The 12,907-nt window shown below is 40.6% G+C and overlaps 1 protein-coding gene across 2 annotated transcripts in view; it reads right to left on the minus strand.

The window, feature by feature from the left end:
• The window catches only part of LOC137645791 (uncharacterized), a 273,902-nt gene that overhangs the window by 136,932 nt on the left and 124,063 nt on the right, over positions 1-12,907 (minus strand). For both annotated transcript variants that reach the window (XM_068378731.1, XM_068378730.1), the window contains exon 7: positions 8,789-8,910. In XM_068378731.1, coding sequence (XP_068234832.1) covers positions 8,789-8,910 — 122 coding nt within the window. The remainder of the gene's footprint in view (positions 1-8,788; positions 8,911-12,907) is intronic.

Consider the following 12,907-nt stretch of genomic DNA (forward strand, 5'->3'; position numbering starts at 1 on the left):
AATAACCGCCATCTTGAATATGGCGCCATCTTGATACTCAATAGTAGTATGGGAAATAGGGTAACCTTGATAACGGCTCCCCTACCAAATTTGCCACTCTTCCCACTCGAGGCGAAAATGCTATTCGGGGTGAAGATCGCTGTGTGTTGTATCAAGCATACGTCCCCTGAATTATGCGATATCCTTAAGAAAAATTTTAAGGATATTCGCGCCAGGAGTTAGAATTCTTGAGACCTAAAGGTAAATTCTCTGGGAATATCACTGTAGTTCATATATCCCTTGGAAGCTACTTATAGGAACCTTCCATCAGGACGATATGGCTAACTAGCCCAAAAATAGATTTTGAGCGAAAGTTTAATTCATTGACTGCATAATTTCTATACCTTTCTATATTCTACTAATCTTTGATAAAACATCTACAATTAAAAGAATGAGATTCCTATTTTTAATCCTCAATGCATAAAAAACTTTGTTGGCATAAGAATACTTTTTGCGATCAGCCATGTCATCCTGATGGAAGGTTCCTTTAGGTAGCTTTCTAAGGGATATTTGGCTACAGTGATACTCCCAGAGAATTGACCACAGGTCTCCAGAATTCTAACTCCTGGCGCGAGTATCCTTAATATAACTTTTAAGGATATCGCATAATATCAGGGGACGTATTTCTTGATATGACATATAGCAATCTTCACCCCGAACAGAGTTTTCGCCTTGAGGGGAAGAGTGGCGAGTTTGAAAGGGGAGCCATTATCAAGGTTACCCGGTGGATCCCCTCCTCGTACTACTATGGCGTAACTATTCCTTTAAAAGTAGCCATTTAAACACGGTGTTTCGCCCACTTACTCTCGGTGTTGTTACTGTCTTTAAGGAATATTACCATGCAATCTCCAGCATCTTCATCCTCTGGGAAATTGATTATTTAATCTTTCCTGTGTATATTTTTTGGCTCCCTTCTCACAGTTAAATTAACATAATTTAGGTGTGTTAAGCGGAGCACTGCCATCCCCGGAGGCGGCCATTTTAAGACCGCTGTCGTTCGCAATAAATGATTTATTTAGTTATTAGTACGACGTTCCCGGTAATTAGCTATAAAGAAGTTCTAGCTATTCAGACAAAATTATACTAGTGAAGATAAGCTTTACACATGTAATATTTCCTCTTCCTATTAAATGTTTCTATCGTTTACGATAGGGCCTCGGTGGTACTAGCGTAGCCGAGAACCCGACTCGGGTTAAGTTAGCCTAACTCGTTTTAGTAGACTTTACTAACGTTATACCCCGTTTAACCTCTTGTATAGTTTCTATTAATTCGGTCGGAGATATATATATCTCCTAAAATTACTATTACACTTCTCTTTTAGAGAAATGAGGATAAACCCTTCCTTCTAATATTTCCTTTTCCTAATAACGTTTCTATCGTTGACGATAGGGCCTCGGTAGTACTAGCGTAGCCGAAATCCGGACTTGGGTTAGGTTAACCTAACTAGTTTTAGTTTACTTTAGTAACGTTATTCCCCATTTAACCTCTGGTATCGTTTTATTAATTCAGTCGGAGATAAATATCTACTATAATTATTAGTATAATTTGATACGCTCCTCTTTTAGAGAAATGAGGTTAAACCCTGAGTGTCGCCAGCTCCGGCAAAAACCCTATCTTCTGTAATTGCCATCGTGTAGTGTACTCCAGCTTGACTTGGATAGTGTTTTCTGTCGATCTTCTTTGCCGGCGAGTATCCCGGCCTTGGAATACGACAGTAACCAGGGTATTCTGTTTTGTTGCCAACAACGGTACCGATAGGTGAATAGTCACTCCCCTGCCGGTTACATCGTTGCCGGCATAAGAAGTTCGGCTTCCCTAGTCTATAACCGAAAGTGGGTGGTATAATTGCCGCCACCTTTCTTCCTTGTAGACTAAAAGACATGTCTTATATCCGGCAATGTCTCACGCTGGTGAATCGTTATTCCTCTGCCGCCCAAGACGGCGGTGGTATAGGAAACCATGTTTCCTTGACTTACAGCCGAAAGTAGGAGGCATACCTGCCGCCACCTTTCTCTGTGAAATATAAGACCCTTTTCCTTCCCCTTCTGTCCTCTAGTGACGGCCTAGCCGTAACGATTCCTGTGGCCGGTATTCTACAATCATCCTGCTTGCCGGGCTGACTGGGTTACCAGCCGGGCTACTACAAATGCGGTTAGGCTGCCGCTTCGACCATTTCCCTAAAGGAAGCTAAGCTCCAGGAAAGGTTGAGCCGGCCCTGACGGCTGCCGGTGGGAAACCCATTATACTTTTGAGTATTCTTCAGTCCTCTCTTGGACTGCCATCCACAAACCCTGTAACCGGCAGTACAGCCGGCAACAGAAATTGTGGCTGGATGGAAGCTAAAATCAATGTATTCCTCCCCTTTCATTTGAATACTCATTCTGAAAAGGAGGCAGTAGAGACAGTAGTCCCTACACCCATAATTATGTTACTAAACTATAGTATTACGGTAGTCCTTTTTCCATTCTTTCTCTCTCTCTGTCAGCTAGTGCTGCCAGGTACTAGCCTAACCCGGTAGCATACTGCCAAAACTACAGTATAAGACAATACAGTAGCCAGTATTCCTCCAGTATAACAATACAGCAGTTAGAAAACTACAGTATATAATGATACAGTAGTATGAAAATTCCAACATACTCTGTGTATCCTTTCACAGTCCATTGCTGAGACTGTTTTAAAATATGTTGAGGTGAAGTATTCCTTCAACATTCTGATGAATCCTAGATCATCGGAACACCAATGATTACCTATCAGTATTAATATTTTACAAGTGGTGGAGTTAGTGTTAGTATCCACTGACTCTGGCTCTACGTACGAGAGTTATTCCACTCTGTAATTTCCCTGACAAGGAAAATAAGAATAATAATATTGTAGGTCACAGCAATTGCCTGGAGGGGATATACAGATATGTGTCTTCTCTACTTCTTTTCTAGCTTACTATTCTAAGCTATGATAAATAATAGTAAAGCATACTATTTATGCATGTGTATATTTATCAGGGAGATAAATTACCCTATACTCATTTCACTCTTTCTTTCCTTACAGGAGGAAGCTAAGGTGAAGTGTGCAGTCCTGTTCTGCAACCACAAAGTAGGGACTTTTGTGGCTACAAGATGTGCAGGTCTCATGCCCCCTGCTGCATCGTACCCGGATCCCTGAGGTACTGGGACCCGTATTTTAAACATATATTATATCAATGATATAAACAATCTAGTACTCATTCATCCTTTTTTCTCCATTACAGGAGGAGCCAATGGCGAAATGTACAATTGTATTCTGCAACCACAAGTGTAAGGACTTTTGTGGGCATACGATGTACAGGTTTTATGCCCCTGCTGCATCGTATCTGGATCCCTGAGGTTCTGGGACCCGAAGGGTTGCTCCAATCGCCTGACCTTGCTGACTCACGGCTTTGTAAAAGATATCATTGACACTACGAAGTCAAGAGATACAGCAAGGGAAACCGACCAAAGATGAGTATGAGGCTTCCAGAAGAACTCTTTAGGACCTTACCTACCTAACAAATCTTTGTAGGTGCCTCCTGTTCCCTAAGGCTCAATCAAATACGTTTGTGCCTCAGGCACAGGTCCAGCATCCCTCTATCCAACGGACAGTGGACACGGATATCAACAGACACTGCAAAGCTTAGATATCCACCAAGATAGGATGTCAGAGGTGTCCACTGACACCAGACAGGAGCTACTGCTAGAGGGTCCTAAATAAGGAGTGGTTCAACCACCCACGGAGGAAGAAGGATCCGTTTTGATGGTGACTGAAGTCCCTCAGCTCACTGTGCCAGCATATCAACTTATGCCCTCAACCTCTTCAGCCCCAACTCCCCAACTGGCTAGACAGGTCGGCAGGAGCGAAACGCTCCTAGAGTCGATCCAGCCGACGCTGACACTGTTCCGGAAGGAACGAGAGGAGAATAAGCAAGATCTCAAAGAGATGAAGAGAGAGGTACAGGGAAGGAAACGCCCTGGCGCTTCCAGGGGCTCCGCTAAACCCCTTAAAATATCTGACCTCCCTCACTGCTCCGAACCAACCCCTGGAGGTAGACGGAACACATGCCCATGTTGAATGGGAAGCTTTATATCTCCTAGAAGTTGGGGTCCAATCCCCTTGAAGAGCTTCAATTCTAGCCCAGCTTTCAGAGTACCCAGATTGCTATGTGAGACTGCGAGATGAACCTACATCCCGTGAGGAGACTATACCGAAGGAAGTCATTGTCCTCGAACATGACAAGGCTCAAGCCATCCTTACCAAGACCCGGAACGGGGCCGGATATACTAACTCCAAAATCTTAGCATTGAGCAAGAAGCATCCAACCTTCATTGCTCCTTCCTCCTGAACCTTCCCCCTTTCGGGGAAAGCCCTAGACTGTGTCATAAGAGCAGGCAAAGAGGGAAAACCCTGCCCAATCATAGAGAAATACAAACCATTATCTCTAGCTACGCCCACCTGCGAGAAGTGGAAAGAGGTACATCTAACCTTCTCCATCTCAAGATTGGATCCGGAGATAGCAGGCTAGCAATTTAATGAGAACCTTCCAAAGTTGCCAAACCATCCTTTGAGAAGGGAACAGGAGATGAAAGATAGTCTTACCGCCTCCCTGTCTCATCAGAACTGCTAAGAAATGTGTGCAGGACTTCAATAACTCCCCAGAAAACTGGGGCCTAGACCCTTCCCCACAGGAAGTGGTCCAAGAAGTCATTACCAAAGCCACTACGGAGAGTAGGAACCTGCTCCAAAAGTGGGGCATGTCCTCAAAGAGGAAATCATCATTAGAACTGCACAATTTCCAACCGTGACCATGACAACGGTGCATCAAATGGTAGTCCAGCTGTTAACCACCCTCCAGATAGTCTCTCATCAGCTGGTAGCCAGTTACCTGTATTTAATCCAGGCTTTGAAAGGCACTCAACCATTTTTCGGCCCTACAAAGGTAAGGGCCCCAAAAGAGGATCCTCCGGAAGTTCCCCAAGAGAGGAGGAGGACGCGGTCACGGAAACATATCCTCAGGAACCTCTAAATAATGAGAGGTTCCAGGTAGGAGGTAGACTTTTCCACTTTTGGGATCATTGAACCTTCGATCCCTGGGTCCACAGCCAAATTACGAATGGACTTGGTTGAAAATGGAACAAAATCCACCTTTCCAAAATTCTTCCAATACTTCCCCCTTATTGGAAGAATATACCTCAAAACTCTTGAACAAGAAGGTAATGAGGAAAGCGAAGTCCGTCTAAATTCAGGAAGGCTATTTTGCGTTCCCAAGAGGGACTCAGACAAACCCAGAGTCATTCTAGACTTGTCTTCACTCAACAAGTTCATCGGGAACAACAAGTTCCGGATGCTTACGGTGCAATACGTCAGGACCCTTCTACCAAAAGGGACGTATACAGTCCTAATAGACCTGGCAGTTGCTTACTGGCCCCTACCAGTCAGTCGCCCACTCTCCTCTTACCTAGGATTTAGGCTACAGAAGACAAAATTTGTCTTAGCAGCCATGCCCTTTGGACTGAACGTAGCCCCCAAAGGTATTCGCAAAGCTAACGGACACGATCGTCCAGCACCTACGCTCCAAAGGAGTACAGGTAGTAGCATGACTGGTTGATTGGTGGGTGCGGGCAGCATCCAAGGCTACTTGTCTGCAAGCAGCCGGAAAGGTGATACAGTTCCTGGAACACCTGTGTGTCAAGATCAATCGTTAGAAGTCTCGCCTTTCTCCACCTCACAAGTTTCAATGGTTAGCAATCCATGGGAACTTGCAGTCCCACCAACTCTCCATTCTATTAAAGAAGAGGAGATAAATAGCGGCATCTGTCAAGAGACTAATCCAACACAAGAGGATTTCAAAATGGCAACAGGAAAGAGCACTGGGCTCTCTCCGGTTCGCAGTAGTAACAGACCCGATGCTAGAAGCACAGCCAAAGGATGCGCCAGGAGTCTGGAGAAGATACGCATCAAACGCTCGAAGAGATCAACAAGTAATATGTCTAATCGACAAGGCTCGAGTTCACCTCACATCAACCACGTGATGTTAGCCATCTTCCGCCTGGCAAGGAAGAGAAGATGGCATTTATCAAGCAGTTCACCTTCAAAGGTTCCGGGATGTGACGTCGGATGCTCTATCCGGGCGAAAGCCGATAGAGACAGAATGGTCCCTAGACGCAGACTCATTCTCCTTTATTTTCGATAAAGTCCCGGAACTGCAGATCGACCTCTTCACAATGAGCGACAACAAGAAACTACCTCGTTATGTAGCCCCTTACGAGAACCTTAAGCGGAAGCATTAGACGTCATGTCTCTCAACGGGAATGGATGGAATCGAATTTATATGTTTCCACCAACCAATCACCTGCTAAAAGTCCTCTGGCGTACCCAGTTTTATCCAAACTGGTGCTGAAGTCGGCTGTTACATTTCATCCTCGAGAACCAACAACCTGCATCTCCTGATTTTTTCGCCCTAACAGCAAACAAAAGGTTGGGATCTCAAAGAATGTGGCCGACTTCATTGTAGAGTACAAGTCAAGTCCAACCAGGAGACAATGTGGATTGTCTTGAAAGAAAGGGGTAACCCTCATGAATACAAGGGAACCAACAGAAATTTCAACAGGTTTCTGTCTCCCTTTCTTCTTTTACCTACTTGGACGAGGCCTAACTTCCACTACGATAACCACGTGTAAGTCGGCCCTGACTAGACCTCTTCTATACGCCTTTAAACGAACCTCATAAGCGAACCCCTTTTAGGGTACCAAAGCATGCACTAGACCAAAGCCGACAACCCCTCCAAAGCCCATTACATGGGCGTTGGTCAAGTCTTGCACTATGCTTCGAACCGGAACAATGAGGATTGTACTCTAGAAGAGCTAACACGGAAACTCAATTTTCTGTTCGCAATAGCCTCAGGGGCTAGAGTTAGTGAAATATTGGCCTATCAGGGATGCAGGCCATATTCAGTTCACAGAAGAGGGAGAACTGAATCCGTTCCGCGATCCTACTTTCTCACCAAAAACGAGCTGCCCACCAAATGGTGGGGTCCTTGGAGAATCTGCCCACTGAAGGAAGATGTCTCCCTATGCCCATTAGGGTGTCTTAAGGTCTATCTTCATAGAACTTCAGACTTCAAGGAAGGACAGCTCTTCCAAGGCGAAACCTCAGGATCAAAATCAATCCCTAAATTAACTGAGAGCAATGCTCACCTACTTATTCGCAAAGCGGATCCTGACAGCTCACCCGCAGTTCATGATACTAAGAAAATTGCTTCTTTACGGAACTTCTTCCAACACTATACAAAGCAAGTACATAAATAAGACGTTGTGGTGGCGGCGAGTAGTTTTAGAAACCCATCGTCTTAGCCTGCGATGAACAATGAACTGCTTTGGGACTTTCCAGTGCATCCGGTGCATGGGTACATTTACCCTCAAGTGCAAATCACAATGATGATTAACACACTGTTCCATATAGGTGCATATCTGACCAATAATACCAGTGTCGAGTGAACATTGCGTCACGGTGTTCAGGCATTTCCAAAGTCAGTACAAATCAGTCAGATTTGGTTTCACATCTCCATTGAGTGGCATCATTTCGATGAAATTACATATTTTTCCCAAAAGGAGAAAATATGGACCCTGATGTGTTTTCAATGCTGGATCAGATTCATACCTGATTGTAACTACAATTGATAATCTAGTTACGGGGTAAAATACTGAAAGTATTCGCGTCTTATTGCTGCTATCTCAGTTACAGATGAATAAAGTATACAAGAGTTTTAATTAAACCCTAGAAGGGCCCAACTTGAACTCAGAGTACAGGTTTCCAAGGGATAAAAGGTAACCTCTGAGATTTACCATCCGTCTCTATGGAGATACAAACTTTGAATCCTTATAGTCCGAAGTTGACACTTTCCCTGCAGGGGGCAGGAGGCCCTAAGCTTAGTGGATATGACAAATAATGGTAATGTCACATATAAAGGTCTAGGAGACCATATAAGGAACTCATTCAAAGTAAAGGCACTTATACAAATCCACAGATATAGTACTTTCAAGTAATTCTCTGGTATACTTCCATCAGGACGACGATGGCTGAGCCCAAAAAACGGATTTTGAGCAAAGTAAAAAATCTATTTTTGGGTGATATGGCCATGCCGTTCTGATGGACCCTCCCTTCTTTCGAAAAGGAGTATACAACTATGTAACGAAAGACCCCACCCGAAACTACTCTATCTGCGACTATCCATGCTTAAATGCACCAAGGAATAGTTACGTATAGTAGTACGGGGAGGGGATCCACCGGGTAACCTTGATAACGTCTCCCCTTCAAACTCGCCACTCTTCCCCCTAAAGGCGAAAACTCTATTCGAGGTGAAGATTTCTAAGTGTCGTATCAAGAAATACGTCCCCTGATATTATGCGATATCCTTAAAAGTTATATTAAGGATACTTGCACCAGGAGTTAGAATTCTGGAGACCTGTGGTTAATACTCTAGGAGTATCACTGTAGCCAAATATCCCTTAGAAAGCTACCTAAACGAACCTTCCACCAGGATGACATGGCCATATCACCCAAAAATAGATTTTTCGCTTTGCTAAAAATCCATTTATTCTGTTCATTCAACAATACAATGGAATTTCACTAATACAAGTTCTTTAAGATAAGAAACATTCAGTAGAACAACTTGTAATGAATATTTTGTAATCACAAAATATTTTCTAAAAAGTTTTATGAGAAAAGAAAGTATAATACATACCCGTTCATTGAAAGCCCTTCTGCTTTCATTGACAGCCTGGCGATTCATTCGCTTTTGATCAGTGTACATATTGGAAGGTGTACAATCATTCATGGACTGTAGACGTGCTTTATCCATTGAAACTGTAGACAGAAACATTATAATTTTGAATTACAGTACTGATTGATAACAACGATTAACAACACTACTTCTAATAGTATTTCAAAAATCTCTATGGCTTTCATTTGCCTCATAACTTTATTCTAACTGCCATTCACCTTTGGCATTCTTTCCTTACATCTGCAATTCCTCTTCACTACAGCAAAGTAAAATTGCATCATTAGCATACATCTACCTCTCCCAACTCTATTCCAGCTCAAATTTTTTAACCCCATGAACTGAACTTGTACCTGCAACCCCCATGCTTTCTCTGATTTATTTATTCCCTTCATCGATTAAGATATGGAAGAGTGATGGAAATATAAGAAACTCTTATAGAAAAAAGCTTCTTTATATTAGACCTGTCATTCTTCCTTCATTATTACCTTTGCCAGGAACATTTTCATGGTTTGGTCTATTTATTTGTTTGTTCACCTTTTTTAGCAGCTTTGTCTAATTGTGGAGGAGCAACCTTTTAAGGGTCAAACTGCTCAATCCAGTAGGGTTAAGAAGCTGGAAGCTTCACTCCATTTACAAAGATTTCATTGACTGTCCTTTATTTCGGTATCCCAATGAATTTCCAGTGGATATACATTCACATAGGAAAAAATCGATACCAAATACCATTGTGATTGATATTTACGCTAATTAAAATCAAGAGTGAGGAATTGAATTCTGTCTCATTCTAGATTTGAAGGATAGGTTTTGGTAAATTCAAATATCACCTACCATGTTTAAATCACATTTATGAATGGGTAAAGGGCAATAGAACCCCAAATCCATTCATATGAAGGCTATCGTATAAAAAAAAGAAAGATAATTTTTCATATAATAATAATAATTTTAATAATTCTAATGATTTTAATAGTAGCAATAATCATATTAATTTCAATAATAATAATAATAATAATAATAATAATAATGATAATAATAATAATGATAATAATAATAATTTCAATTCAAGAAATTTAATCCTTTCCTCAACCAAGGAGGAGGTTACGTTGGGATTGTCTGTTTGTCCATTTATCAGATTGGACAAGTGTGAATATATTTGGAGAGAAAGAATCTATTCAACTATTTATTATATGGCCATGGCAAGGATTTACAATTTTTGAATGTTGTTGCAAAGTATTTCAAACAGAACCATGTGTGACATGTTTAGATTCTCATGAGGTAAATGAAAATGGACCTCCCTTTTATGCGATACATTAAAATGCAAACGTGGTTCAGCTGAAAAGATACATACGAGAAGAGCAAAGGAAACTGATTAAAAATGAAGGACAGAATGTGGATTGATCAATATTGCATTGAACCATCAGTATTGTGTTACGCCTCAATCTATATATTCGCATAATTATTCATGATAAAAAAATGAATATACATAATGTTCCTTCTACATTTATATCAAATGTATCATTGCCCTTCCCTAAGCTAATTTCTTCCATAAACCACCTGTTTTCCTAATTCTCAAATTTCACTCACCAATCCTTCATTCCAATATTTTATTTACACATACCTACCATAGCGTCTATACCAATTTTTCCCCTCCCAATCCTTCTGTTATCTCCCTTATTTTCTCAATCAAAACCCTAATAAACCTGTTCCTAAGTATGGTAAGAAATGTTAAGCTGTATAATTATTGCTCATCTCTTTCAATTTCACCTCCCTGATCCTAACTTGATGGAGAGGGGTTTAGATGCTGCTTATATGTATATATAGTCAGTTTCTATGTCATTGTCCTGTCCCTTGCCTCTGTTATTCATGAGCAACCTTTAAAAATTTTATTCTTAAACAAAGGACAAACTATTCCTCACATAATTTCTTAGGTAATGTTTCCCTTACCTGTCACCCCATTGCTTGATTAGTAAAATCATAAATATTAGTAATTTGTATTTTTCATATTTATAAGAACTTGAGTCCTGTTCTGTAAGTAGGATTAAGATCCACTCTGCTGACCTAGCTGGGAGAATCAAAGCATCTTGTGTGAGAGACAAGCAGGAGTGTGATGGAGAAGAGGTGGTTCAGATGTTCTCCCGCATAGCCCAATTTACCATTCTTGAATGTCTCATTCCTAAAGTTTGATGAGAGGATGAGGTAGGAAGTAAACCTTACAGGACTTTGGTTTGTATAGTTTGGTAAATTACAAATTACTAAAATTTGTGATTTGTTGCTATATGAATACAAACTTTCCTCCTTTAATTAGAAGATTCACAATTAGGAGGGGGTGGATGGTTGTCATATATTGATTTATCATTATTATTTTACTATTGAATATAACTGAGTTTTATTCCTTATTTTGTCTGCTTATTGTTTTGCATTATAAATGATTGAATCCTCTCCCATAGATTTCAATACTTTAGTACACTTGCGTCATCTATACTTTTATAACGTTTTATGCTTTTCCTTGTTTTGTATTCTGCCGATCCGAGGTTCGCCAATGGCCATTTGCTTTTGTTAAATATTTTCTACTTAATAAGGTCAGTATTGACGATGAATTTGGTTTTAAGTGGCCAGAGACGTAAACCATGGGATAGAGTACATATACACTATGCTGGTCCTATAGATGGAAACTATTTTTTGATAATCATTGATTCCTACCCCTAAAGTTTTGGATATTCATGTAACTAAATCAACGACATCAATTGTAACTATTGAGAAATTGAGACTTAGTTTTTGCAATTTTGGATTACCCAGTGTATTTGTTTCTGATAATGCTAAATATTTCGTTTCTGATGAGATACAGACTTTCTTGCAGAACAATGAGATTAAGCATGCTACGCCTGCTCCGTACAATCCATCATCAAATTGGCTTGCAGAGAGAGCAGTTAAGACTTTTAAAGAGGGTCTTGTTAAATTCACAAAGTAGATTTTTGTACAATTATAGAAGGACAGTGCATTCTTCCACTGTGAAAGCCCCATCCGATATCATGTTCAATCGCAATTTTCGGGGTTTAATTGAGAGGATTAAATCCCAGAATAAGAAAGAGATAGAATTGAAAAATGATTGCATATTGGAAAAGTCTAAATATGTTGTTGATGACGCAGTATTTGTAAAAAAAAAAAAGTTGGTGCTGGAAACACTTGGCTGCTAGGTAAAATTATTGAAGTGCTTGGTGTTAGAAATTATAAAGCGCAGTTGAAGAATTTTGGTAACATGGTATAGAAAACCATGCTGATCAATTAATGCGTAGATTCACTCCTAATTCTGATGACTGTATTGTTCCGATTCGTAACCCAGCAAATAGTCAATTTTCTGGACCTATTTTGTCTCCTATTCCTTATGTTAAAAGTTCTGATACTAATTTAAGCAGTGAGAATAATAACAACTTTGGTGACTGAAATTTCTGTTGAGCCTGCTATTGCAGATAAGTCAAATCCTAGTAACGTGTCATTACCTGAACCAGTACCACTACGTAGATCTGGTAGAGTGATTAAACAACCTGATAGACTGAATCTTTAATTAAAGAGGATATCTTAATGTCATATATTGATATATTATTACCATTTTACTATTAAATATTACAGCGTTTTATTCCTTATTTTGTTTGCTTACTGTTTTGCATTATAAATGATTGAATCCTCTCCCATAGATTCCAATACTTTTGTGCCCTTGCATCATCTATACTTTTATAACGTTTTATACTTTTCCTTGTTTTGTATTCTGCCGATCCGAGGTTCGCCAATGGCCATTTGCTTTTGTGAATTATTTTCTATTTAATAAAGTCAGTATTGACGATGACTTTGGTTTTACGCTAACCTCAATACCTCGAACTTAAAATAATGGTAATCCTACCAAGCGCAGGCCTTGAGAAAGAACCCAAGGACACCAACCATCTCTCCTGGCATCTGTCTCAGATCATGGGAGGGAAGTAAGAACTGGATGTATCTACACTCAGAGTAAGAATAGGGGCCTTCCTTGCCATGACACTCCTTCTTGCATAGCAGCAGTTCAATATGTGCCCTTGCACATCCACAAGCTAG

The sequence above is a fragment of the Palaemon carinicauda genome, chromosome 8 (genome assembly GCF_036898095.1).
Source record: "Palaemon carinicauda isolate YSFRI2023 chromosome 8, ASM3689809v2, whole genome shotgun sequence".
Classification (NCBI taxonomy): domain Eukaryota; kingdom Metazoa; phylum Arthropoda; class Malacostraca; order Decapoda; family Palaemonidae; genus Palaemon; species Palaemon carinicauda.